Source organism: Capricornis sumatraensis, chromosome 8 (assembly GCF_032405125.1).
Source record: "Capricornis sumatraensis isolate serow.1 chromosome 8, serow.2, whole genome shotgun sequence".
Lineage (NCBI taxonomy): Eukaryota > Metazoa > Chordata > Mammalia > Artiodactyla > Bovidae > Capricornis > Capricornis sumatraensis.
In genome coordinates, this window is record NC_091076.1 from 102,868,923 (window position 1) to 102,896,870 (window position 27,948).

Here is a 27,948-nt window from a genome sequence, read left to right on the forward strand (position 1 = left end):
ATGATTTGGCCAAGAAAATCATTTTATCCCAGTCTTATTACTATGGCCCAATAAAACCAACTTGCCATCATGCCATTGTGTTCCCATAGTGAACTCCGCTGAAAATTATCCTTGAGCACGCATGTACACACACACACACACACACACTCTCTCTGTCTCTCCCTCTCTAAACCCCCATAGGATTGGGTGTGCCCTCCTCACTTCCCCCATCCCTGGCTACAAAGACTCCTGAAAGCCCTAACACAAGCAGTTCTTTCCTTTGGCTGAGTCATCAGCTGTTTCTAAGTCCTTTTGGGAAAACACTAATATTTGCATTGCAACTGAGTTTATCAGACCTTTTCCAGGGAAGGTTAGCCAATTTCTCAGTAGCCAGGGTCAAGACATGGTGAAAGGCACCCCTGCAAGGTAGACCACATGGGATGGGAGTCAGGCGAGGTCAGTAACTAGGTGCCATGCATGCTGCTCTTCTGAGGAGGTGGCATCCATGTCACCCTGCAGTTAAAGTCCTAGAAGAGTCCTCTAGAAGCAAGCACCGTGTCTTGTTTGTCGCCACGCCCCAGCACTTGGCACCGGGGCTAGCACAGAGCAGAGATATATCTGGAGCGGAGAGAGAACAAGCAGTATGGGAATGCCAGCAGGAACGGACTGGAAGATTGGGTGCGGACGAGCTTAAAGACTGAGGGACAGCCAAAGGGGATCGGGTGAGCTCCAGAGCAAAGCCTGCCTCCTCTCCCTTATCGGCATGGCCGGCTGTGGATCGGGCATTACACGCTCCATGCGACTGTCCCTGGAGAGAGGGCGGGCAGTGAGCACCTGCCTCAAGCCGACTTGTTCTTTCCATTTGCACCTTTGGGAAATGCGCTCAGCCCCTGCTCCCAGCTGCATCCTCTTTCCGGGGGCCTCAGCTGTGTGGAGGTGGGGCCCACTCTTTGTCCTTCAGGGAGCAAGATTGCAGTGTCCGCCTGCTCTGGTCTGGCCCCAGCCCAAGACTGATTATGGCCACACAGGCCCGCTCCAGAACCAGGCAAAGGAGGACAGCAGCTGCCTGCCAGCATGCTGGCACCAGCAGGACCAAGGCAGCTTCGGCACTGCCTGCTGGCAGTCTGATAAGGGCACTGGCCACTAACCCAGTTGGCAAGCAATGGAGAGAGAAAAAGAAACGTCTGCTCTTCACCGCTCAGGCATGAAAGGTGCTGTCAGTGGGTGTATTCAAGCCTGCAAGCTGCTGTCGTAGGTTGAACTGCATCCTTCCAAAAGATAGATCCAGGTCCTGACCCCCGAAACCTGTGAACGTGACCTTATTTGGAAATAGGATCTTTGCAGATGTAATCAAGGCAAGGATCTCAAGAGGAAGGAGATGGTCCTGGATTTAGGCTGGGCCCTAATTCCAACAACTGGGAGAGAAGGGAGGGGGAGATTTAAGAGATTCGGGAAAGAAGGCCACGTGAAGACAGAGGTAGGCAGGAACTGGAGCAAGGTGGCCACAAACCATGGGACACGTAGGGCCACTGGAAGCTGGAAAAAGCAAGGAAGGCTGTTCCCCTACCGGGCGTCCGATGGGGCCTCATCCAGCTGTGAAATGCGTTCCTGTGAGAAATGAGGCAGTTCATGGCCCAGCCTGTGGCCACTGGGTACTCATGTTCCCAGGTTCCAGACTAAAGGCTCCCAGGCCACCAATGGACAGTAGATGGGGTTCCAGCAGGGGAAGGGAGGGGATAGAAAAGAGGATTTGAGACTTCCCTGGTGGTCCAATGGCTAAGAATCTGCCTTGTAATTCAGGTTCCATCCCTGGTCAGGGAACTAGGACCCCACATGTTGCGGAGCAACTAGGCCCAGGGCTACAACTAGAGAGTCTGTAGGCTGCAACACAGGATCCCATGTGTCCGAACAAGACGTGATGCCACCAAATAACTAAATGTTTTTTTAAAAAAAAGAAAGAAAGAAAGGAGGAGGATTTAGCTCAAGGACCAAAAATGATGAGGCTGTGATGCTGAAACACACAATTCCGAGTTTAATGTTTTCTGGAAGAGCACCGAGGCAGCACAAAGCGGCAGGCGGGCACCCTGCTCACCAGCAGGAACAGAAACACAGTTTTTAAAGTCTGACCAGCAGAGGGAGGGATGTGGGGACCCCAGACCCCACAGCCAAGCCCGGCGAGGGCAGAGGGATCGGTCAAGATCGGGCATTACCAGATCATGAACAGGAGGCCTCTTGTCGGGCCTAGGGCCCAAGCAGGCAGGGTGACCCCGCCCCGGGGGGTTGATGTAGGGAAGTGGGGGAGGGCTGCCTGGCCAAAGTCAGCCAAGAACTAGAGCACCGATCCGGGCAGCGCCCCCACACCCCACTCAGAGCAGAGGCTCTGACACTGGTGGTGCGGACACGCCCTCTTTCAGAGGCTAAGCTGTGCAGGAGCTCCGGAGACAGGCAACGGGGAGCCTTCCAGTCCCTTCCAGCTCTCCCCTGCTCTGGGGCCCAGGAAAGCCCCCTCCTGCGTGGTCTTAGGCTGATGGTCAAAGAGGTCCCAGGGGAGGGTCCTGGCAGGCTGAATGCTGAACCCTCTGGGGTGTAGGCTCTGAGATGGTGTATGAGCAGGTTTTATTGAAAATATTGTGCAATCATGACAGTTGCTACAAAACCAAAGACCCTTGAGCCTTCCTTAGCTGACCCTTTGGAGGAGAGGGACAGAAAGCCTGTGCTAGGGTGACAGGCGTGGAAGCCCTGCCCAGGATGCCAGGGTGGGGCGTGGGGGGCGCCAGCAAGCAGAGCCACGCAAGGATGCGCGGCTTGTCTGGGCTGTACTGACCTTTGCTGCTCAGAGAACTACCTGCTGCCAGAAGCCCACAGTTTCTAGTGAGCAGACTGTTCCCCCAATCAGAGGCCGAAGCCGAGGGCATGGTTGCCCCCTCTGAGGAGCTGACACTTGCCACCCAGTTCAAATCCCTTCACCACTGTGGCTCAGAAAGACCAGCTGAGCCCCTGGGCAAGCCACAGGAATGTCCACAGGACGTGGACATCAGTCCAGCTGTCCCCCAAGAAGGTTTGTAAGTGGCCTAAAATATCAAGCCAGTGGTTTCCTCTCTAGTGGATACCCTCGGCATCCACTTTAGATCTTGTCTTACCAGGAGCCTTCCGCCACCTCAAGCAGAGAGGGCCCTCCTGGGAGCCAGCGGGGCCGGCGGAAGACAGAAATAACAACTGCCTCCCTCTCTTTTCATGGTTTACTTTGCTCCTTTCACAGCCTTTAGAGCTGGCTTAATTATTCCCAGCAGCAGGAGCAAGGGTGGCTTGCTCTGGGACACCCTGGTGCGTCGTTGTCGTGGGGCACGTCGGGGGAGGGTCTCACTCAAGGACGTGTACACAGAGGGGAACTCCCGTAGGCACACCCGCCTGGTGATGGCACGTGCGGACACAGCAAGGCTTGGGACCACCCAGCCAACGTTGCTTCCCGCTCCCGTGAGGGGTGTCATGTCGAATGCCAAAGCAGGGGGGTGTGGGGGGCCTGGGAAACCTGGGTGCAGGAGGGGCTGATCAGGAGTGGGTGAGGGGGGTTCCAGATGGCGGAGGGGGTAGGGAAGGTCCAGCGGAGCAGGGCGGGGTACGGGGAGAAGGGGAGGTGAGCCTGTGGCGATGGAGGCTGGCAGGTGGCTAGGGCTCGTTGGCCGGCTTGACCAGGTAGCCGCTGAAGGTGATGTAGGTGTCAAACTCGTCGCTGAAGATGGCGTTCTCCCGCTCGCCCTTGAAGAGGCGCACCCACACCTCGTCCTGCTCCCGCAGCTCCAGCATCAGACTCTGACTCTGCATGATACTGCGGTCGCTCACCTGCGCGTACAGGATCACCACCTCCTCTGCGTTCTTCATGATGTGCAGGTACGTCTCCTTCTGGTTCCAGGTATGCACGTTGAGGCTGAAGAAGTAGATGCCGGGCACGTAGCAGTAGAATTTCCCCGTGAACATGTTAAAGTGGCTGTAGAGGTTCACGAACTCCGTGTCAAAGATCACCGTCTGATAGTAGTCGTTGCTGTGCAGGGGCTTCTTCCGGCCCACGGAGAAGGCGGCGTAGTGGTTCTTGCAGCGGTCCCCAGGGGCCCCCATGGACCCCTTCTGCCCTTTTGGTCCCGTGTGGCCCCTGGCACCCACGGACCCTGTTTTACCATATTTGCCTTGCAGGCCCCGGTCTCCCCGGTCGCCCTTCTCACCTGAACAGGACGGGAAAACACACAGTGTCAAGCAACCTCAAGGATTATTCTGTTTTCATCCAGAAGCAATCAAAAAAATTTTTTTCTTCCTTCTGGAAAATCCCTGCAACGTAAAGCATTTATCCAAAAGCAACAGGAGCAGCGGCCAGGCCCACGGCGCTATCGAAGCAGATGAACTGCAGACACAGAGCCCCGGGGATGTAGGCCCCGGGGACATAGGACCTGGGCCACTTGGCTTCCCAACTCTGTTGTGCCGGGCTGTGCGAGGTGATGTGCTGCCCGCAGGACCATGACCCTGAGGCTTTCGGTGCAAACGCAGGTGGGGTGAGACCCAGAGCTGCCCTGAGGCTCCTTCTCCCGTGGTCCCCTCCCCAACCTCTCCTCTTGGAAGGGGACCAGAGCCTCAGAAACGGAATTCCTTCCTCCCCCCTGGATGACAGCATGCTTCTGCTCAGTGCCCCAAGGGAGCCATCTGCCCCTGCCCCTCCTCCTCCCTAACTCCATCTTCTGCCCTGCCCTCCGATCAGGACAGGGCAGTGCCCCCTCTGCTCCCCAGGGGAAGGTGCCCTCGGCTGGTCTCTGTGCCCAACCTTTCAGGATGGTGATGTTGATCTGCGGCACCGGGATGGCCTGGTACATGGGAGTACCAGGGTCACAGCAGCGGAGGCACCGAGAAGCAGGGGCTTCCTCGTCCTGCCTGGGGCCGTATTTTTCATGCTCTTCTTCATCCCTAAGGGAGTAAAGACATCACTGTGAAAGCCAGGAGCTCTCAGAGCCAGGAACTCTTCTCTCGCCTCCTGCTAGAGGGTCTGGGCTGCCTGACTCGCTGCTCTCAGCTCAGATACGCTGCACCCTTGCTGTGCTCAGTCGTGTCGACTCTTTGCGACCCCATGGACTGTAGCCCGCCAGGCTCCTCTGTCCGTGAAAGTCCCCAGGCAAGAATACTAGAGTGGCTTGCCATTTCCTTCTCCAGAGGATCTTCCAGATGCAGGGACTGAACCTGCGTCTCTGGCGTCTCCTGCATTGGCAGGTGGATTCTTTACCACTAGCGCCATCTGGGAAGCCACATCTTTCTCCCAGATGTGCTGCACTGGCTCTTGGTGAACTCTGAGATCCTCGGTGAAGTTTCAGAAAGAGCCCCTGCCCTCCGTGAACTGCAGTGACTGTCATGGAAATAACGATAACAAAAACAGCAGTAATTTGAGGGCCCGGCAAATGGCAGCTTCATGGGAGAAATCTGGCGCCTCTAGGAGGGGTCTCTGGATGGCGTGACATGGCAGCCCTTGAATGAACCTCCCCTTCAGGTATCTAGGGCTTCCCTGGTCGCTCGGACTGTACAGAATCTGCCTGCAATGTGGGAGACCTGGGTTCGATCCCTGGGTTGGAAAGATCCCCTGGAGAAGGGAAAGGCTACCCACTCCAGGATTCTGGCCTGGAGAATTCCATGGACTCTATAGTCCATGGGTTCGCAAAGAGTTGGACGCAACTGAGCGAATTTCACTTCATTTCACTTCACTTAACTTGGAACTCTGACCTCCTGGATTCTGGAAGACACTGTGTTAAGCTGACTTGTTTGCAAACGAGAGGGCTCAGCCACACGTTGTGGGATTCCTGGGAGCTGCAGCAGCTGGAGACGCTACGGTCCTGTTTACAACCTGACATTAGGAAACGGGCTCCTGAGGATCCCGGGGAGCAGCAGCTCCATGCTGCCACCTCCCGGCGTCATACTGCACTGCACCGTGCTCCCTGCTTGCAGCTGTTCGGTTGTGGCAGCACCATCTTGGAGGTGGCACAGCCCTCTCATCAAAGGGTGAGCCCCTTGTTTCACTCCGCTCCTATTTTCAAACCACAGACAATCCAGGAAAAGGATCTCTATGCCCTAAACTCAGCTACCTACAAGATCTAGGGGCTTCCCTCGTGGCTCAGTGGTAAATAATCCATCTGCCAATGCAGGAGACTCAGATTCTCCAGGGGAACAGTATTCTCGCCTGGGAAATCCCATGGACAGAGGAGCCTGGCGGGCTTCAGTCCATGTGGGGGTGCACAAGAGTTGAGCACGACTCAGCAACTAAACAAGTCCTAGACTCTCAGAGGAAACCCTGCCCCCACCTCCCAGCAGAAGTCTCCACAAAGATTCCCTGAGCCCCACACATAAGTGTCCCAGATTGACGCCCTTCACTGCTGCTTGTCCCTAGACTCTTCTCTTTCCAAACCCTGTCGCCAGCAGCAGCAGCAAGACTAGCATGACCAGAATGGGGCCCTCAGCCTCACTGCAGATGCTTCTCTGCTCCATTCTGAGAATCATGCAGTCCTGAGGGGTCAGCCCAGGCCACCATCAAAGCACCTCCAGGAGCTGGGCCCTTGGCTCTCCCCACTTCTGGGACCACTGGCATTTTGAATGCTCTCCTGGAATTCATCTCTCCCTTGCCAGTTCATCCCCTGCTCTGCCACCGTCCAGAATTCTTTCTAGAACACCATGAAATGCCAATCTCTCCATGACTCCCCTATAGATGAAGCTCCAGAGAGATCCTTCCCCACCAGGCTCATCCCATCCTCCCAGCCTCCACCCTCCAACACCGGCTCCCACTACTCAAAAGACCCACCAGCTTTACACAGTCAGACACTGGAAAGGTTGCCCTTCACACATGTTGCCCTGGCTGCCAGGCAGCTTCCCCTGCTTCTGTGCCTGGGATGCTCGCCCTTCAAGACCCAGTCACTTCTCCTCCTAATTTCCCCCCCCCCACCCTCCACATCCACCTTGTGGACACACTTGTACTGCAGAGCCAACCTCACTGAAGTGGGTCGTGCGTGTCTGTCCCACCACAGCCTTGGAGTTCCTGGAGCCCAGAGACTGTGTCATTCATGTATGTGTCCCCAGGCCTAGCGGATGGCCAGATCAGTAGCAGCACTTGATTAATATTTGTTGAATGAAAAGGAGGAGGAAGAGGAAGAGGAGGAGAAGAAAAGACAAAGGTCAAGAATGCTGTTGTGTGTGTGAAAGGATGAGTCACTCAGTCGTGTCCAACTCTGCGACCCCATGGACTGTAGTCTGCCTCTGTCCATGGAATTCTACAGCAAGAATACTGGAGTGGGGGGCCATTCCCTTCTCTAGGGGATCTTCCAAACCCATGGATGGAACCTGGGTCTCCTGCATTGCGGGCAGAGTCTTTATAAGTCTGAGCCAGCAGAAAGGCCCAAGAATGATGTTCCTTTGCCCCAGACCTATGCAATTCCAATATATTCCAAGACAGCCCAAAGCCTTGAGTATCAAGTCAACCCAAAGCTGACTAGTGAAAAGTGCTGAAAAAACTCAAAACCAGCACTGGGTGTCTAGGACCTCTTGTTTGATGAACAACATTTCCATCAGTAATCCTAAGCATTTTATGTATCCCTACAAAATATCCCAAAGATCCTAGAGTCTGTGTATCACTGAAGGCATATGCATATGAAGTAAAGTGAAAGTCGCTCAGTCGTTTCCGACTCTTTCACGGACTATACAGTCCATGGAATTCTCCAGGCCAGAAGATTGGAGTGGGTAGCCTTTCTCTTCTCCAGGGGATCTTCCCAACCCAGGGATCGAACCTAGGTCTCCCACACTGCAGGCGGATTCTTTACCAATTGAGCTATCAGGTATATGAAGACAATGCCACGAGGAAGAAATTCATAGCTTTTCAAGGAAGGCCACCACTTCCTGCGTCAGTCCTTCACCCACTGTCCCCCACCTGGCAATGTGATCAGACAACAGGGTGGTGGAGACCCACTCTCGGTCTAGCAGCATCCCTGCCTTCTACTTCCAGGTGGTGCTTAGACCTCTAACAGATACTCTCAAAGGACAGATGAGAATGCAGAGAAACCAAAGGCTGGGGTGGGGGGGTGGCATGTTCTTTTTTGAGGATGTGACTGCAGAACCTCAAGCAGACCCACATTCCTCTGGGGTTGGAATGAGGCTGGGTTACTATCCACAGTTGCAGGTAACACGCCCAGGTCACTGAAAGGAGAAGTGCTGCCTCCATCCCCCAGCTCCTCAGCCTCTGCCCCTTCTCCTCTTCCCGTCAACAAGCACTTGGGGGCGCCCGGACTCGGCCCTTATCCCCGCCACTGAGCCGGAGCTCCGGCACCCACACCCCGCGGCCTCACCTCTCAGCGTGGTCCATCGGCGGCTCCCTGGTCCCCTCCTGCTCCTGCTGTTCCTGCTGCCCACGGGGCGCTCGGCCCAGCACCAGACCACAGGCGAAGGCCAGCAGCAGACAGCACGCCAGCGCGAGTCCCAGCCCATGGGAGCCCATCTTCCCGCCGAGCCCTGCTGGGGAGACACACGGAGGACGTGGGTTGGAAGAGCCCCACGGGGAGAACAAGCCCGTGGAGTTCGCCCCAGACACGACGCTGGGAGGCGCTTTGCTGCCGCTCCTCCTGGGAGGGTGATCACACACACACACTCAACACATTCACATACCTCGCTACACACTCCCACACGTACACACAAACCCCAGTGCATGTTCATGCACATACACACGGGCCCACACACACACATACTCACACCCTCTCTCACACAGTCAATACACACTCATACACAAATACACTCCACACACACTCGACAGTACACTTAAAACACACTCAAGTCCATACTCTTGTGTTCATACTTGCACACCCAACACACTCGTGTTTACTCCCATGCACTCACATGGGTGTACACTCAGGCACACATGCGTGCCCACCCCCGACATGCACTCTCTCAGCACACTCACAAACTTAATATGCACAGACTCTCACATTCCACCCTGGAGCACCCGGCTGTCTGTGGCCGCTGAGCATGGCTCTGCCGAGCGCCCCCATGCCTCCCAGGAAGGAGACCCCTCAACCCTGAGCTCTGCAGATAATTGTGTCTTGACCATGTTAGGACAATGAGCAAAATCCAGAATGAATTTGGGGGTCCACTGTGCAGTGACTCTGCCCCAGCCGGCACCGTGGGGGCCGGTGTGCAGGAAGGTGTCAAGTTGCTCCCAGCAAGTGTCCTTGAGCATCTGCTGTGGGGGTGGGGGCGAGTCTGCCCAGCCCCAGAGGGCACTTATTGTCATTGCAGCCAGCTCCATGTCTCTCCAAAAAGCTCTGGACAGGACCCTCTCTGGACAGGACCCTCTTTGTCCAGGATTGAGACAGTCCTAGAAAGAGCTGACCACTGGGGTGGTTCCCAGTGAGCCCACTAGGGGGCAGCGCTTGAGCTTAAAACAGACACAACATCTCACCTGTTTCTTACCTTCAGAGTTACCGCCCTGGCTAACCCAGGCCAGCCGTGGGGGTTACACGCATGTGGAGTCAGGAGTCACGTGCACCTCGGCTATTTCTGGTGGCTGGAAAACCTCCCATCATGGAAGGGAAGACGGTGGTCAATCCCAACCCATTTCGTTCACCAAAACATACAATTTAACATGGAAAGGGCTGACGATGACACTAAATTGGACCCTCTGGACTGTGCAGCGAAAGGGCTGAAGCTGGGGGAGTAAGAACGCCCACCCCCCTTCTCAGCCAGGCTGGGGCTGGAAACCAGGCCTCTTGGGGGAGGAACAAAGCATCAAAGCAAGGAAACAGCCTCAGAAGGTCCTGTCTGATTTTCTGATTTTTCTTTAATTCCTCTTTTCATGTCTAAGGGGAACGAAAATACTGAGAATGAATTCTGTTTTTCTTGCTAATCGTCTATCCAGGTGAATGCTCCTTTCACACGTCGTGGGCCTCCGTGGACGTTCTGCACCTCCCCTGGTTCCGAGACCTCGCAGCCCGGGAGGGCACGACCCTCTCATCGTGTCGCCCCTGAGCTTTGTTCTTTCTTCTGTGTGTCAGGGGGCTCGCTGTTTTAGCTCTGAAGACAGAACGCTCTGGCCCTGCTGGAGCCCCATGCTAAGTCAGGAAAACCTGGGGGAAGCAGAGGACCAGCACCCAGAGCCAAGGGAGCTGAGGCTCCCAGTGGGTCCTTAGAGATATGAGATGGAGCCAGGAAGGCTGGCCTCCGCGGGAACCCCACCCCCAAGCCCCTAACCCACACTTCTACCGCTTGCTCAATTCTCTGCATACCCCCATCCCCTGAAGTGGATTAGTTGGGCCCGCCACCTCCACACTCTCTACCTGCCGAGAGTCAGGGCCCAGAGACCTTCCCAATGACCTAGAGACTGGCTGGAACCAGCCCCCCCACTCAAAATGTTCACTACCTCACCTCCATTTCACAAAGAAAGTTTGTAGTTATAAGCGTAATTCGTAAAACGCATATTAAAAGAATCTCTCCTGGACTTTCCTGGTGCCCCAGTGGTGAAGACTCCGCCTGCCAATGCAGGGGACACAGGTTCAGTCCCTGGTCCAGCAAGATTCCGCTTGCGGCAGGGCAAGTAAGCCCATGCACCAGAGCCCTGAGCCTGTACGCTGCAGCTACTGAAGCCCACGTGGCTTAGAGCCCGCGCTCCACTGACAGCCCAGCTCCACCCCAGGCCCGGTGCTGGGGATCACGAGAGCTTTTCCATTCATCCATACAACCCTGTGGGTTAGGGTTCCTTCTGAGATTACTTCCTCATTAATAGGTTTTACCCCACCAAAGGCCTCAGATGGACCTGCAGTGAACCCTTGAAGGAGACAATACTCATTCATTATTATACCAAATTTACCAGCGAAGAAGGGCTTCCCTGGTGGCTCACATGGTAAAGAATCTGCCTGCAATGTGGGAGACCTGGGTTTAATCCCTGAGTTGGGAAGATCCCCTGCAGAAGGGTATGGCAACCCACTCCAGTATTCTAGCTTAGAGAATCCCCATGGACAGAGGAGCCTGACGGGCTACAGTCCATGGGGTTGCCAAGAGTCGGACACAACTGAGTGACTAAGCACCAGTGAGGAAAAAATGACATTGAAAAGTTGATTAGCCTAAGGCTGTCCAATTTGTAAGCCGTGGGGGCTGGATTTGAATTCAACAGGCTGCCTTCTGATCACATCAAAATCCTACCTAAGACCCAACCAAGTGCTTCATATTCCTCCTGAAGGTCTCCCAGACCCTGGTGCACGGCTGTGTGCTAAGTCACTTCAGTTGTGTCTGACTCTGTACGACCCCATGGACTGTAATCCCCTAGGCTCCTGTGTCCATGGGGATTCTCCAAGCAAGAATATTGAAGTGGGCTGCCATGCCCTCCTCCAGGGGATTTTCCCGACCCAGGGATCGAACCCACGTCTCTTATGTCTCCCGCATTGGCAGGTGGGTTCTTTACCACTAGTGCCACCAGGAAAGCCCCCAGCCCCTCAGCTGGAACCAATTCCCCCCGGCTCTTTGTTGTTTGTGTTTCTCTTATTGTCTCATTCTGCAAAGAGTTTTTCTTGGCCGCGAAGTTTCTGCACTGCAGACCCGTGACCTCCTCTGGGCCTGGGACATGGTCTTGTTCATCTTGGACCCGCCAAGCATCCTGCAGCACCCTCTACTCGACAAATATTTGTCAGATTGAATTCTCCAAATTTGTTTATTGCCCTATTTCTGTATTTCCTCTGTTTTTCCTTGGCGCCTTGATAATTACTCGTGTTTTCCTCTTCAATGCCAAACTTGCATCACTTGAAAGGAAAAGAGATTTTCCTTTCTTTAAACATCTTTTCCCCCCTGAATCCAAAGTAATATATAATTCATTTGGGGAAAGTTGGAAAATAACAGCAAGAGGAAGGAAAGAGTTATCTTGGATTCCTTTGCCCCCAGGGTCCCTCAGCCTCTGCACCATGGACATTTGGGGCTGGATCAGCCTTTGTCGTGGGGTGGGGGGAGGGGCAGGGGCTGTCATGTGTGCATTGCCGGATGTTTAGCAGCATCCCTAGACTCCACCCACTCGATGCCATCAGCACCACCCCACCCCCAGTTGTGACAGCCGAAAACCATCTCCAGACTTTGCCACGTGTCCCCCAGAAGGCAGAAATCCTCCCAGTTGAGAATCAGTCCTGCACCCTCAATGGAAGCACCCTTCTGCATGTTGGTATGTCTCTTTCGAAGTCTAGAAAGGGAATTTTTCTGTACCTGGGTCAGAAGAGATGGAGCCCAGGATGCAGCTGGTGAAGGGCTGGTGATATCGGCGGGGGTGGAGCCGTGCTGGCCCGGCAGTGTCGGAGGCGCCAGGCGGACTGAGAGAGGTCAGCAGAGGCTGGAGGTTCTCCTCAAGGACCTCCTCTTTGGAGCCAAGGCAAACCCAGATTGAAACCTTTCCCTCTAAGCAACTATATTCAGAACCATTTCCCCAAGTCCCACAGCAAAGTCAGCATCACTATGATCATTTTACTCACTTTGGGGCAAAAAACAGTGTTCCCAACTTCCAACCAAACTTGGCTCTGGCCCACTTTAGTGATTTCCAGTGAAACGAAGTGCCCTGCAACAGAGGGGGTGTGGAGCCCGGAAAGGTGACTCAGGAGAACGTGCTGTGCTCAGCGAGGCAGGTCCGGGAAGCGGCCCCCAGGACGCCCTGGCCAGGGGTGTGTAACCCTTCTGAATCTGGTCCTGCATGGTCCAGTCTCCTGGCTGCCTTGCGGTCAAGGCGTCTGAGGTCGATTCCAACATGACTCAAGTTCTGGACGTGCCCATCCCAACCCTGCAAGACACTCAGTTGCCAGATTCCATGGCAAGTCCATGAACATCTTTTTCTACCACTCACTCCCTTCAGGACCTGCGGCTCCTCTTCTCTCCCTCAACCCTCCCCATCCCCTCCAGCTTAACCTCCTCCCCAACAGTAGGTGGGAGGGGAAAAGGAGGAATTGGGTCAATGGCAGGGTCTGGAGGAAGGCAGGAAGTGTGAGAACACTTCTTGGTTAATTATTTTTATCTTCTAGAGCCCCGGAATGGATGTGTGGTGAAGCCTTTAAGGAGAGGATTTTCATACACAAGTCTAAGTTTCTTTATATCTGTTTAAAAATCGGTCCCACCACTTTGGGGGGCCCGCCCACTTCCAGGGTGTCAGCCAGTGTTCTGATGGTGAACTCCCAGCCCTCAGGCTCCACATATTTGCCTTGTGCCTTGTGGCCACACCCAGCTCAGTGCCCTTGGACAAAAGCATTTTATAACCATGGTTTTCCCTCTTCCCTGATTGTCATCGGGTAACCAGCTGCTCTGAGAGGGGAGAGAAACCTGGGATCTCCCTGGATTAGAAGGAATTTAGAAGACAAGTCCAAATGGCCTATGTAGCTCAGGAATTGCCTCTCAGCAGAAAACTGAACACAGCCACGGTTTCCTGGATGCCGGTGATGCGCACAGCATCAGGCAAGAGCTTGGGAGGTAGGGATGCCACTGCCAATTATAAACACCCCATAACCTCAAGGCGATTACCAGCCAGTGAAGGAGACAGCTCACAGCAGATGTTGACTCAAAACGAGACATTCTGGAGGCTTCCTGGGTGGCTCAGGGGTAAAGAATCCGCCTGCTAATGTAGGAGACACAGGTTCAATCCCTGATCCAGGAAGACCCCACGTGCCGCAGGGCAACGAAGCCCGTGCACCACAACTCTTGAGGCATGTGCTCACGAGCCTGGGAGCCAGAGCTATTGAGCCATGTGCTGAAGCCCGCGGGCCCTAGAGCCGGTGCTCGGCTGCAACAGGGGCCAGGCACTGCGAAGCCCACGCACCCCAGCTAGAGACTAGCCGCCGTTCCCCACAGCTAGAGAAAAGCCCGCTCAGCAGCCAAGACCCAGCACAGCCAAAATGAAACAAACTAAAAATTAGAAAAAGACATTCATCTACAAAAAGAAATGGAGAGAGACATTCTAGGCCCGTGCTGTGCCCGGCAGTGGCCACCAGCCACCTGTGGCTATTTCATTTTAAACCAATTAAAATTAAAGAACGTTCTAAGGACTTCCCTGGCAGTCCAGTGGTGAAGACTCCACACTTCCATAGCAGGGGGCACGGATTTGATATCTGCTTGGGGAACTAAGACCCTGCATGCCGCATGGCACGGCCTAAAAGATAAAATAAATGAAAGATCATTGTAAATTCTGTTCCCAGTCACGCTAGCTGCATTCCAGTGTCTCAATGGCTACGGGGAGCTGGGAGCTACTATACTGGAGGGCAGAGAACAGAACATTTCAATCACCGTAGAAAGATCCATTGGGCAGCTCAGTCCTATTAGCATGAAGCTGAGGGGTAAGGGAGTAGGAAGCATGAGCAAACGGCAGGCCAGAAATCTGGGAGCCATTTAGATGCCTTCCTCTCACATGTCCGCCACACTGAATCAGTCACCAACCCTGCTTAATATCTCCTGAAGGACTCTGCTCCTCTGTACCAGCTGATGCTTTCCAGGAGCTCTGGCCAGGCCCCAGACCTCAATTCACCCCCAAGACAAATATCTTTGTCTGGCTTTTCTAGGGCCTGGACATCAACCCCCAAATTTCACACACATCTCCCAAGAAAACTGGGCCTAAGATAGGATGTCTTCCCACACCTACCGTCTTCTAGGTAAGAAGGCGACTTGACTCAGCATTCAATCAGAGCCTGTCTCAACCCAGCATCATCCATCCCTCAGCCCAGCAACCGGCACATCTGCTCCTGCCCCCCTCCCCTCCCTGGTCTCCTCTCCACCAGAAAGGAAGCCCCGGGGCTGCCCTCTCTGCTTCGACATCTGGCGGAAATTCTCCAGTTGAGATGCTCAGAGCTCTCCAGCTGCTGCAAGAGGGCCCCTGGACTCAGATCCTGGGGTGCCCAGAAAGGAGAGAGCCCCATGTTGGGGTGTCCCTCTGGCCATCAGGATTGCCTAACACGTGGTATCTGCTTTCCTTCCCCAGAAGCCATTCCTCACACTCATTTTCCATTTACCAGGCTCCTCCAGTGATGGGCAGGAGGAAGGCAGAGTGACATCCACTTGATAAATGACGTTTGCTCACCAATCCCAGGAACCCAATTCATACCTAATCTAACTTTCCCTTCTGTAATGGGGCAGCCCCAGCTGGTCTTGGGCCCTCTCTGGCTTCCTCCCAACACGCTAGAGGAAGCAGCGATGGGGGATGGGCATCCTTTATTAAAGAAACTCCAGTCAGGTAAAGAATTCGCCTGCAAAGCAGGAGATGGAGGAGACACAGGTTCAATCCCTGGGTTGGGAAGATAACCCGGAGGAGGGCATGGGAATGTGCTCAGTATTCTCTGTGTGTGTATGTGTTTCCCTTTTTTTAAAAAAATTTATTTATTTATTTAATTGGAGGCTAATTACTTTACAATATTGTGGGGTTTTTTGCCATACGTCGACATGAATCAGCCACATGTGTGTCTCCCCATCCTGAACCCCCCACCCACCTCCTTCCCCACCCCATCCCTCTGGGCTGTCCCAGAGCACCAGCTTTGACCCACTCAGTATTCTTGCCTGGAGAATCCCATGGACAGAAGGGCCTGGTGGGCTACAGTCCTTGGGGTAGAAAAAAGCCAGATGCGACCGAAGCAAGTGAGCACACACGCACGCGTGCGCTGGTCAACTGGGGGTCCGCTGAGCCTTTCCCAAAAGATGAAGGCGTCCTGGCGCCCATCGCCCTCGCTGAATCTCCTTCTTGTCCTTTTCCCAAGAAGCTGTTTTCTGGCTGAGAGGAAGAGGGTTTCTTTTCTTAAGGTTTGGGGGTTTATTTGTTCCCTCCAAAGCCCAAGGCCAGGGATGGCAATGAAGTCTTCCGGGGCTACTTGCTGATGAACAAGCGAGGGCTTCCTTTGCGCTGACTTGGGACCACACAGCCAAGGTAAGACAGGCCAGGCCTCCTCCCCATCCTGAAACATCTCCATCCTCTCCTGGGTCAACTCTCTGTGCCTAGACCAGAAAGGGCTCACCTGGAGCTGAGAGCAGACACTGCCTAAATCTCTGCCCAGGCCCTGCAAACAAGGAGACCACGTGGGCTGCAGGCGGCGGGCCTTCGGGGGCACCTGGCCAGCCCAGCCTCCCCAGTGCAAACAAAGATTTCCTTGACTAGAGCCCTGTCCTTAGATCACCTCCCAGCTGTGAGGCCTCGGGCGGCAGGCTCGCCCCTGCTTTGAGAACCGTGCGAGAGAGAGGAGCCACTGAGAGCTCGTGCCTCGCCGGAGCCCGCGCTGCAGGTGGCCTGGCCCCCAGCCCACTGCCCTGCAGCGGTGACACCCTCAGAGGGCTGGCCGCCCCCAAGACGGAGGCTGGGGAGTAGCTGGGAATTCCATGGCCAACGCACTATCCCTTTTACAAGCAGCACAACCGTTTTCAATTTTCTGGGACCCGAAAATCACTGCCGCGTTTTACAGCCATCTCTGGGGACGGGGCAGAGCGGGGGGAGCTTGGCAAAAGGTAGACTGTTGTCCCATATCTAGTGGCTTCTAAGTCAAGAGTGTAATTTAGCTCAGCATCCAACAGTCCCGCCGCCTCTCAATCGAGCCCAGACGGCTCTTGCTCTCGTGTGTGCTGCAGAGCGCTTGCCGGACATGACCACCCGCCTCTCCACGTCCGCTCCGGCCCACCCTGTCTCCCAGTGTTTACCCTGCGCGACCTCCCCTTTAGAGACAGGTGTTTTCCAGACTGTCTCCTCAGCTCTCAGCCCCTCTCACTCCAAACGCTTTCTGCCCGTCTTTTCCTATACGATGGCTTCAGCAGATGGCTCCTCGATCCTTGTCCCCAGCAGGCGTCCCTGATCATCAAGCTCTGGGCCTGCGCTCTCCAGAACAGTAGGGTCTGGCCCCTGGGGCCAGATACATTCATGACAACTAAACAAAGTGAAAATTTCCGTTCTCCGTCACTCAAGCACATCTTAAGCGGCTCCCCTCTTGGACAGCACAGCTGGGAGCACACAACCATGGTTGCAAAGTCCCATTGGACAGCACTGGTCCGGATCCAGGTGTCCAGGTGTTCAGACCAGGTCTCCTCGCTCTGTCGTAAGATGCTCGAGCCCCTTGTTAGGTTCCTGTCTTCTCCCTCAGCCCCCAGCAGCCCTGCTCCTGCTCCTGCACATACAGCTGTTCACACTGGGGCCCCAGGCTGGCACCTGGGAGACCCCTAGACCCCTGCTTCTCCTGCACCATCACCAGGCCTCCTGAAGGTCTTCTCTCCCCATTTAGGATGCCATCACCGCTTTTCTCTCAGCCCTGCACTTGTCTCGTCTCTCCTCTGCCTTCCAAACTGCTTGCCAGAGGCCACTTTCAAACCTGCACATCTGAATGCCACCCTTGGCCCCAGTGGCTTCCCACGAAAATAAAGGAAATGTTTAAACTCTTGAGCTTCACCATCTATCTCCCGTCTCATCTCTGGCCCCTCATCCCCACCCCTGCACCTGTATCCTTCACGCCAGCCACCTAGAGCCACTGGAAGTCCCAACACAAGTCACACCACGGTCTCATCCTCCATATCTTTCTCCCGCCACCTTCCCCATCACCGTGTCCTTCAGAGCCCAGCCCGATGCCACCTCCTCCAGGAAGTTTCCTCCCCCAGCATCTGGCACAGAGCAGCTTTCTTGTCTGGTCCACTCACAGGCCAGGAGGTCCTCAACACACAGGAGATGCGTCTCATTTCACAAGCATCTCCAGGGTCTGGGGTCTGACTTTCAGTACTGACTGAATTCCGCACTCCCTTTCAGGCCTTCTCAAGTAGCAGAGCCATCATCCAAAGAGGGCTCAAGCCAGTGTGTTCAGATCTGTCTCTAATTTGGAGCGTGGGTGGTCTGCAGTAGGGGGAGAAGGGAAGTGGGGAGAGTGGCCAGGGACACACTATTACGTGTCATCAGAATGCTGAGTCCTGGTGTGACCAGGTAGCCGTCTTTGCCTCAAATGCTCCTCTTATCAGCACTCAAAGCCTTCTGCTTCAAAAAAAAGAGTTACGGGCTTCCCTGGTGGTCCAGCGGTTAAGAATCCACCTGCCAGTGCAGGAGACAGAGATTCTATCCCTGGTCTAGGAAGACCCCACATGCCATGGGGCAACTAAGCCCGTGCGCCCGGGTGCTGCAGCTACTGAAGCCGCGTCCCTAGAGCCCGTGCACCACCAGAGGAGAAGCCCTGTACCTCCACGAAGAGCAGCCCCCACTCACCAGAACTAGGGAAAGCCCACGAGCAGCAGCGAAGATCCAAAAAGAAAAAAATTACAAAGAAAAATAAGAGTTGCAACCCACTGCCTCCATCAACCAAAGTTACAAACCACCTCCAAGATCCTGCAAAAGCCATCCAATCAAATGATAGTACATCCACACAATGGAAAGCTAAAAAATGAGGTGGTTGTCAGGGCGACAAACTCAAGTGCCTTTAGCCATTGACCGAGGTCTTGGGTGTAATGTCATAGGGAGGGTGGAGATTGCGACAAACCAGGAAACACATGCTCCATTTAAAGGCATTTAAATAAACAAATCGGAGACGGCAATGGCAACCCACTCCAGTACTCTTGCCTGGAAAATCCCATGGACGGAGGAGCATGGTAGGCTGCAGTCCATGGGGTCGCTAAGAGTCGGATATGACTGAGCGACTTCACTTTCACTTTTCACTTTCATGCATTGGAGAAGGAAATGGCAACCCACTCCAGTGTTCTTGCCTGGAGAATCCCAGGGACGGGGGAGCCTGATGGGCTGCCGTCTATGGGGTCGCACAGAGTTGGACACAACTGAAGCGGCTTAGCAGCAAATAAATAAATGATGCTGGGAGGTGGGCAACTTCAGCCAGCAGCACCAAGGACTGACCTCTGTCAACAGATGAGTATTTATGGGCATGAAAAGATGTTCATAAAATGCTGATGGGTTTAAAATGCAGGTTGAAAACAAATGTACATAAAAACACACCCACACACGCACATACAGTAACTGCAGAGATCCAAAGCCCACCCACCTGGCTGCTGACAGCAATTGTCTCCGGGTGATGAAAATATGGATGTTTGCCATTTGCTTATTTTAGTGTCTCTGGGGTTTTCCCCTATAATAGTCACATATTTTTTCACATTAAGTACACATTATTTTCCACTTAGAAAGATGACAAAGAAGCCCCACCCTGGGGATTGAGAGATCATTTTGTTTATTCTGAAGAATCTGAGTCTATGCGAGGGAAAGGAGAATGAGGGAGGGGCTTGGGGATGCTGTGGCGAGTTTGGGGCTCAAGCCAGACTGTGTGGAATATAAATTGTCCTCGTGCTAAAGTCCCACATTCTTTCACAAGTGTGTGTTGAGTGTCTGCTGAGCACTAGGAAGAGGGCTGGGTTCTAGCAATGTGATGGAAAAAGAAGACACAGTGCTCCGATCGGGCAGCAGAACCCTGGAGTTACCGTGGGTACCGGTTATGCGGGAGAAGGCACTGGAGCGGGGCTAGAATCAGGCCAGCCGGAGGGAACACGTTCTCTAGAAGCAGGGGATTTGTTCTGCCTTTCACACACCAGTCACTGGTGACTCGCTACTGAAGGAAGCTGCCTGCAGCCATCAAAGAGGAGGAAATGGAGAAAAACCCATGAGCCCATCGTCAGGCACGGTCAGGCGCGTTAATGGGCCCGTGAGCAGCCCTGTCAATTACCAGAGATTGCTTCTAACAAAGCTCCACCGTGACCACTGGTTAAGCACCTGCTGCGTGCTGGGCTCTGGGCACACACCTTACGGAGGCTATTGCACTTGACCCCTACAGCCACTTTGATTTCTCCAAGGAAGAAATGGGCTGAGTCAGGGAGTCACCCACTCAGGCCCTGCTGTGGCAGGTGCTAGAGCTCAGGTGAGACCCAGGGGTGCCGGACAGCAGAGCTCCTGCCGCTGCGCCTCACGGGGCCTCCAGGAAGAAGCCAGGTAGGACGGGCTGGCTCTACCAAACCACGGTCCAGCGGGGGGCCCCCACCTTCTGGGCAGGCATTCACTTGCTTAGCTCTCTCAGTTACCTCGGTAACAGCAGCAGCGGCCCCGGGCCCTGCGGAAATTATCCCCTCAGCTGAACCCTCATGTCCATCCCTCCAGCAGGTTGCTGAGGGCCTGTCCCAGGCCCAGCACCATGCAGGGCACCGGGGCATCCCTGATAATAGTCTCATCAAAGTGATGTGGTAAGATCTCTTGGGGCCCACCGCTGGAGCTGAACTCCTTTGGGTTTAGGCACAGAATCACCAGGAACCCCCCTCACACCTCAGAATGGAAGGGCGTGGGGGCTGTGGTCCACTGAATGTACATGTTGAGGGCCCTGCTCTTGCACGGTAGAGAGCAAATGGTGCATGGGTGAGGTCTGGAGGGGAGGGAAGAGGGAAGCCCACAACTCACAGGCATGGTGAACGTCCCACCCCGATCCCCATGCCCTCTGATGCTCAGAAGCAAAGGGGTCTGAGGCTGAGTGCAGCTCGCAGAGAGGAATGGTGTAGAGAATCGACGTTGGGGGACTGCCCTGGCAGTCCAGTGGCTAAGACTGTGCTGCTAATGCAGGGGGTACAGGTTCAATCCCTAGTCAGGGAGCTAGGATCCTGCATGCTGCATGGAGTGGCCAAAAGATAATAATGATAATCGACACTGGGGATGCACTGAGTATGCCCTGTGTCTGCCTATCCCTCAGAGGTTGCCTGGGGTCAGGTATGGGGGCCCCAGAGGAGAGGTCCCTGCAGAGAGGGAACCGGGAGAAGAATACAGTATCAGAAGGGAACAAAGTGGAAAGGGCAGGCATCGAACTCCAGCACAGCTCCCCAGCTTCCAAGGCCTGGCTCTGCTTGCTCCATGGGACATTCTCAGGGTCTCTTTCTCATGGGTCTACCCAGATTACAGTACCATGGGCCTTGTTCTCGTGTGAAAGTGTGAGTTGCTTACTCATGTCCAGCTGTTTGCAACCCCATGGACTGTAGCCCACTAGGCTCCTCTGTCCATGGGATTCTCCAGGTAAAAATACTGGAGTGGGTAGCCAGATCCTTCTCCAGGGGACCTTCCTGACCCAGGGATGCAACCCAGGTCTCCCACATTGCAGGCAGATTCTACCACGTGAGCCACCAGGGAAGTCCCTTGTCCTCATAACTATATCTTAAATAGAGGGAGAAAGGGAACTTCCCTGGTGGTCCAGTGGTTAAGACTCTGCTCTTCCATTGCAGAGGGCGCGGGTTTGATCCCTGGCCAGGGAACTAAGATCCTGCATGATACACTGTGCAGCCAAAAAAAAAGGGCGGTGGGGAGAAGAGGAAGGTGAGGGATAGATGTCCTGAATGCTGGAAAACCTGAGAGCCAGGGCCACTCCGAACCCCACCCAGATCCACCCATCTCTCACCAGAACTCACTTCAGACTCTTCACAAGCAGAAAGAGCCCAAGTGTCTCCGAGCACACCCCAGTCACCCACCCTGACCACCAGCCTCAGAACCTGCAGGCAGAGGGGCAGAGCCCAGCCCAACCAACGTCTGGCCTGCACCCGCCCGCAGCTCCACCAGGGCTGGCAGCCTTCCCAGGCGAGGTCCTTTTCCTGTGCTTGTCCCCAGGGCAGAGGGCGGCTGGTAACCAGATGTCCCCACTTGGGGAGGGGGTGCAAGGGAGGCAAAGGGTTTGGGGCCTTGCCCCAAGTGGGGATCCACCAGTGGCCAACAGCAACGTCTGACCCAGCACAAGACACCATGAACCTGGGGTCCACAGGCTCCCCCACACCCTCCGCGGCCGCCCTGCCTGTCTGCCTCCTATCCCATCCTGCATCCCTGCCCGCAGGCTCCTGCTCTGCTCCAGCTCATTTCAAGGAAAATTTCTACCCGAGCCAAGGAGATGGTCAGGCAGGGAAGTGGTCAGACATGGAGGGGCAGGCAGGCCCAAAGCTCTCCTGATGGCCATCCTGAATGAGACAGGAAGCCGGGACAGGACTATGCCTGTGCCGTCCACAGCTGGAGAGGAGTTCACTCCAAAGGCCTCTGGGCAGGCCAGGGACAGCTGGGTGGGCAGTGGGGGGCCTCCCATACCCATTCTGCTTTGAACTCAGTCCTGGGAAGCAAGCATGGGGAAGGATGAGGGGCTTCACAGGGTCTGGGAGTTGCTTCTGCTCAGGCACTGCTCGGTTGCAACCTTGATGAGGACTCAGAGATAAAGATGCCCCCAAAAGTCTCAAGAGCTCCCACGCCTGCTCATGGCACCAAGCCGCTCTCCATGAAGCAGGAAGACGAAGGTCAGAGGTCACAGCCCGCAGCGGCGAAAGTTTCACCATGGGCTTGGGGAGGAGGGGAAGAGCCAGCATGCCCACTTCTGCAGGGACGTAGTTAAGAGCAGAACTGGTCCTGCCAGGCCGGGGATGCCCAAGCAGGGCCCCAGGGATCCCAAATCCTAGGACCCAGGGGACCGGCTCCCTGGGCTGCCCCAAGAGCACGGAAGGAAGCACCTGGTCAGGCTCTGATTGTCCTTTTCCAAATCCTTCTCTATGTGAGCAGGTGGTCCCTCGCATGTGGGAGAGGTCAGTTCAAGGAGATGTCAAGAGTCCCATCAAGGAAGCTGCCCTGTCTCATTTGACTTTATGAGAAGGCAGATTTCAGCAGGTAAAAACAGGAAGAAAATAATTAGCCTTAGCACACGTGATAGTTACACCACCAAGATGAAGTGTCCCGGGATGCCATCGCCCCCACTGAAGGTTGCTGGGCTCTCAGAGCGGGGGGACAAGGCTGCTTCCAAAACAGCCATTTCTCTCTCTAGTGGCTGAGCAGGCAGAGTTACCTTAAGTTGTAAGCAGAATGTGGGGACCATAACAGAAGGGAAACTTTCTATTCTTCCTCTACTTTGCAAACTACCACCTCTCGCCTACGATCGTGGAGCCTCAGCCACCCCCAACTCCGGGAACAGGGACCCACACAAGGGTCCAGCCCCTGAAGACAAAAACCCAACAACCAGCTCACGTCCGGAGGGCGCCCAGCAGCACGACTGTATCTATGAAATTCTTTTCATCTTTGTTTTGATGGGTAAAGTTCAATGCCAGAATATTTGGTTTATGAGTCATGCTAATTACAGCTGGGAGTCGGGGGGGCGGGTGGAGGGAAGGGAGAGAGGCACCAGGAAGAACAGAAAGAAGCATGTTCCAAAAGAATTATGCTGTGCTGGTTGCCCTGAATAGGGAGGTTACGTCCCAGGAATGAGGCGGGAGTTGCCTGCAGGCTTCCCGAGGCCATGTCGGCTTTCTCGGCTCCCACCTGCGAGCGTGCCCCTTGCTGGCTGGCTGCACCTGCCCCAGACAGGCAGCGGTGTCCTCCGGCTGAAAGACGGCCCATCCAAGACCTCTGGCACCTGCATTTCTCTGTCTTTCTGACCCACTGCTCACTTTGGCATCCCAAGAGACTCAAGATGAGAGAAGGAAGGGGGTAGAGAGCCCGAGGAGAGGGCCAGAGTCCCTGGGAAGCAGAACCTGGCTGTCTTGGCCCCAAGAAACTTTCTCTGTGGGCAGCTGGGAAGTAGAAATCTGCAAACTTGAGAAGCTTGGGTTTTCTAGCCTGTTTGGAAAGCTGCACATCCTTGAGCAAGTCACATCCCTTCTCTGGGCACAGAGATGCAGGCCTCAGGTCCTCCACCTACTGCCTCTGGGCAAGCCACAGTCTCTCTGAGCTTATCAGGGATGACAGTACCATTGGTAGAATTGTTGAGAATCAGCATTTGCTCATTGCTTACTGTGTGGGAAACACACAGATACACGCACGTGCACTGTCATCATTTATACTGCTACTATTATTGTTGGGGCATCCCTAAGCTCCTCTTAGCGCTCAGGTTAAGAAGGAGAGTGGAGAAGCAGGGTGGGAGAGGACAGCTCAGCCCTCTGGTCCCCCATCTCCCCTTCACCTGTGTCTTTCAGTCCCCCATCTCCCCTTCACCCGTGTGTTTCTGGCCTCTCTGGTCAGCAGGGACAGTGAGCAGGCCTCATGGAGCATGTACTTCTTCCCCGGCCTCTCCCAGCAGCACACACAGTCAAGTGCCTCTATGTGTGACCTTGCACGTGGGGCTGTCCGCGTGCTTCCCTGAACTATAAAAAGCAAAGGCCCAGCAGCCTCTGAGGACCTCACATCCTCCCCCCGGGGACCCAGGATGTAGCTGGCGGTTGAGAAAACTCAGTTTCTCAGGACACTCCCCATTTTCAAAGCTTGGAAGGAGGAAACTCCTAGTGTGCCAAACTGCCTCTGTTCTTAGAAACCAAGTGAAAGAGAGAAGAGACAGGAACAAGTCACAGAGCGGTCCGCCCCCCTGAGTGGGTCAGCCGGAAGCACGCTGGGGTCCCACGGAAGACACAGCAGCTGTGCACGGCGGGGCCCAGGCTCACATGACATGTGTGCCCTGGACAGGTGGGCTCACACCTGTGCTGTGGAGATGCCTGGCACTTCGTGCTGCACCAAGAGGCATGTGCCGTCCAGAGGCTTAAGGGCAGCTGAGCGACTCCAGCCCCAACCAGGGCCACCTTCGTGATGCCAGCAGACCAGAGGGTCCCCGGGAAAGGGACATCATTTTTTCCTGGCCAGACTGGATCCCCTCCAGGAGCACCAAAGCCATTAGATGCAGGGGCCAAAGTCAGCATTCCCTGTTCTGTGTGGGGTCCAAGTTGCCCACAGGTAAGGCTGGCTCTCACATGACCCAGGAGATATTGGGGCAGGGGCTCCCCACCAGGGGTAGAGGGGGAACTTGGGTATCATTCCTTTCCTTTTCACACCGGGAGAAGATTGAAGCAATGTAAACACGCCACAAAAATCAAGGGAGGTCCAACCATTCCCAGGGGCTTCCCAGGTGGCTCAGTGGTAAAGAATCCGCCTGCCAATGCAAGACCACGCGGGTTGGATCTGTGGGTCGGGAAGATCCCCTGGAGGAGGAAATGACAACCCACTCCAGTATTCTAGCCTGGGAAATCCCATAGACAGAGGAGCTTGGCGGGCTACAGTCCATGGGGTCGCAAAGAGTCAGACACCACTTAGGGACTAAAACAAACAAACAAAACCAGCCATTCCCAACAGCATCTGCCACGGAGCCTCCTGCTTCCTGGCCACAGAGGGAGACCACGACCACGGCTCTCCGTGGTGTCTCCAAGGCAGGCAGCAGCAGGAACCCGCACCGGAGCCTTCCCCCAACTGGTCTTTCTGCCCCTCAGCAGCAAGTGCCCCGACCCCTCCCACTACGCTCCTCGCCCGCTGCCCGCCCCAGTCAAGGTACCGGTTCTCTGAGTATGCTGAAGCCAGAAAAAGGAGCCCCTCGCCCCGCACACACACCCCGCCCACCAGGCTACCTACCGCCAACCACCGGCGTCCGGGAGCGAGCGGGGCGCCCGCGTTCTCCCCGCGGCCTCTCTTACAGCATCTCCCGGCGGCGGAGCCTCCTCCCGGCCAGGTCGAGGGAAGACAAGACTTGTCGAAGGAGAGAGCAAGCAGGAAGAAAAAAAAAAAAGTCCTCCGGAACAGAGGGCCCTGAAAGTTTGCGGGGGAGGGGGCGGGGGTGGGAGGGGAGGTGGTGCAGGCAACAGCCGACCTCTTCCCGGCACCTGGATCGCCTGGACTCCGAGGTCTCTTTGGCCCGAAGCGGAAACGCGGTTTCTCGAAAGTAGAGGAAGAGCTGAAGAAAGCGGGACAGACGTGTAAGGAGCAAATCCCGGCCAGATGTGAGCGGCCGCGGAGCCTCGAACGCTCCCAGCGCATTTTATCCAAACAGCAGCCGCCGAGGATTAACTGTGTGTGTGCCCGGGGGGAGCGCCCGCACCTCCCTCCTCCTGGCAACCCAGGGAGCCGGCGGGCTGGGGACTGGCCAGTGGGGGTGGGGTTCTGAGGGTCTGGAAGTCCCTCCTGGTGTGGAGGGGCTGGGGGTCCAAGGACAAGGAGGGTTGGGAACTCCCAGTGTTGCTGGGTGGCAGGGGGCTGAGCTCCAAGGCGCTCAAGGGGCACTTGCAGCCACCCCACCCCCATTGGTTCCCAGATGGTGGCAGACCTGAGACATCCAGCTGGGGTGCCAGGGGCCTCCGACAGGTTTGAGGGAGTCTGTGAACGCCCAAACAGAATGCAAAATTGCACGTGTGCCTGTGCGTGTGCATACACGGGTGTTATTGGATGCTGACGGTCTAATGCTTTGATAGATTCTTAGAGGTGGCTGTGATCCAAAGGTTAAGAACCCTGGCTGGGGGTGCAGACTTTCTGGGTGACATGTGAGCCAGGGTGGGGCCAGCAGGGACGTCAGTGTTTCTCAGTCTCTATCGGGCCTTTCATTCCTTGATATGAAAAACAGACATTTTCTCCATTTTATACAAAAGTTCTTTTGCAAGAACATCCTTTGCCCCCCCCCCCATTCCTTCCCTGCATCCTGATAAACTGCCCTAGGCTTCTCAGCAGCTGCCCCTGGTCAAGCTGGTCTCCATCCCCAAATTCTGAGTCAGACCAGATAGTTCTAGCATCTTATCATATCAAGAGACGTAGAACGATCTGTCTTGAGACACACAACTCTGTTGTGATGATAAAATTTGCGGGGGAGGGGTTTCTCCCCGTCTCCCACGGTCTCTCCAATCTGTTTGGATGTCCTCCCTGCACTTTTTGCTTTGTGATCACTCCTCCCAGGACCTCTCCCACTGGCTCTACTCGGACAGGAGATGTAGAGGCAAGGATGCTGGATTGGGGTGCTCAGGGCAAAGCAGAGAGACTGAGTCTCACTCTTGCTTGCCTCGGAATTTCTTCTCCACCTCTGCGCTCCACGTGTCTGCCTGGAAGGCTAAGACATTAAACGAGAGGAGGAGGGGAGTGCGTTTCTGACATGCACCCAGCACACCTTCTCACCAGGGCGAGCTGAGAATGGTGGCGATGGAAGAAGACAGAGGGGCTCTGGGTAGTGGAGAGACCCCGGCCATGAACTCGCTTCTGTGGAGCAAAGTCACGAGTGGCCCTGATCCTCCGTAGCCCTAGAGAACTTCAAGGACACCATGGAAAGATTAAGTAAATGCTTTTCCCCTGGAGATATGGTTTTATTTCAGCTGGCGTTAGAAGACTCAGAACTGCTCACGATCTTCGGCATGTGTCTGAGACTTGGCAAACCCTACATCCCCGGTAGCTTATCCACACAGGAAAACCCAGAGATAAGCTCGTCTTCGTTCAGTGCATAACCCGAGGGCACTTCCCGGTCAACAAGACCCCAGGCCAGCACACCCACTGACCTTCCCCTAGTTGTTCTGTCCTCGAATAACCTTCAAAGCAGGGAGATGGCAGTAAGTGAAGAGGCCACCCTGTGGGTTCTTCCTGGACGTTAGAGGATTCAGGTCTTTCTCAGAACTTCTGTGAACTGGGAACCCCCTGAGTCCAATGGGAAAGCCCTCCTTTGTCCTACTCAGGAGACTCAGACCTGGGAAAGTCCTGGACCAATAGCAGAATTCAATGTGCACAAAGCTGGGCACACAGCTTGAAAGGGACACAGACGTGGAGATGGAAGGTTTGTTTCCTTCTTGCCTGCATGCAAGACGGCTTTGGTGTTGAAGAACTAAAAGACAGTTACCTCTAAGATCATTCCAAGGCATGAACTCAGAGGCCCAATATAGAGCAGAGCTCTGGAAATACAGCCAAAGAAGGACTGTCCCTTTCAGCAGCAGTTGGCTTGTCTTAAGAGGAGTCTTCGAGTCCGCAGCCAGGGAATGCTGCCCTACCTCGGTGGGTCTTAGCCTATTAAGCAGAGCCAGGTCCAGAGTCTCTTCCTAGAACCTGTGAAGGCAGATGTGTCCAGAGTACGATGCAACTGTCACAAGAGCATCCTACCCAGTGGGCTTTGGTTGGGGCCCCTTCATCAGATGCTTGTGTCGTCTTTAGTGGGATAAAGGAAAGACATGCATAGTCTCACAACACTTTAAATCACGTTGTTCTTTCAAATTTGTTTCATGCCAAATTTAGGGGAACACTGTGTTTTC

The 27,948-nt window shown here is 54.9% G+C and overlaps 1 protein-coding gene and 1 non-coding gene across 4 annotated transcripts; one reads left to right on the plus strand and one right to left on the minus strand.

Moving 5' to 3' along the window:
• Nucleotides 1-2,019: 2,019 nt before the first annotated feature.
• On the minus strand, nucleotides 2,020-26,048 carry C1QTNF1 (C1q and TNF related 1). 3 transcript variants are annotated; one of them, XM_068976605.1, is made up of 5 exons: nucleotides 25,998-26,048; nucleotides 25,310-25,628; nucleotides 8,334-8,496; nucleotides 4,787-4,926; nucleotides 2,020-4,196 (listed from the first exon to the last, which is right to left on the minus strand). In XM_068976605.1, exons 3-5 carry the CDS (start codon nucleotides 8,480-8,482, stop codon nucleotides 3,646-3,648), a joined length of 840 nt encoding a protein of 279 aa, XP_068832706.1. In that variant the 5' UTR covers nucleotides 8,483-8,496; nucleotides 25,310-25,628; nucleotides 25,998-26,048; the 3' UTR covers nucleotides 2,020-3,645. The 3 variants fall into 3 exon arrangements, with proteins under 3 accessions (XP_068832706.1, XP_068832708.1, XP_068832707.1); XM_068976607.1 differs by having other exon boundaries at nucleotides 8,334-8,499; XM_068976606.1 differs by lacking the exon at nucleotides 25,998-26,048 and having other exon boundaries at nucleotides 25,310-25,659.
• TRNAG-UCC (transfer RNA glycine (anticodon UCC)) lies at nucleotides 21,141-21,213 on the plus strand. Its single transcript has one exon. It is a non-coding gene; the product is annotated as a tRNA-Gly (tRNA).
• Nucleotides 26,049-27,948: the final 1,900 nt, after the last annotated feature.

Excerpts from the sequence above, each read along its gene's own strand:
- C1QTNF1 (XM_068976605.1), bottom strand. The coding sequence starts at position 8,482 with ATGGGCTCCCATGGGCTGGGACTCGCGCTGGCGTGCTGTCTGCTGCTG. Across the intron at positions 4,927-8,333 it reads CCGATGGACCACGCTGAGAG|GGATGAAGAAGAGCATGAAA; the intron begins GTGAGGCCGCGG and ends TTACTCCCTTAG. Across the intron at positions 4,197-4,786 it reads CAACATCACCATCCTGAAAG|GTGAGAAGGGCGACCGGGGA; the intron begins GTTGGGCACAGA and ends CGTCCTGTTCAG.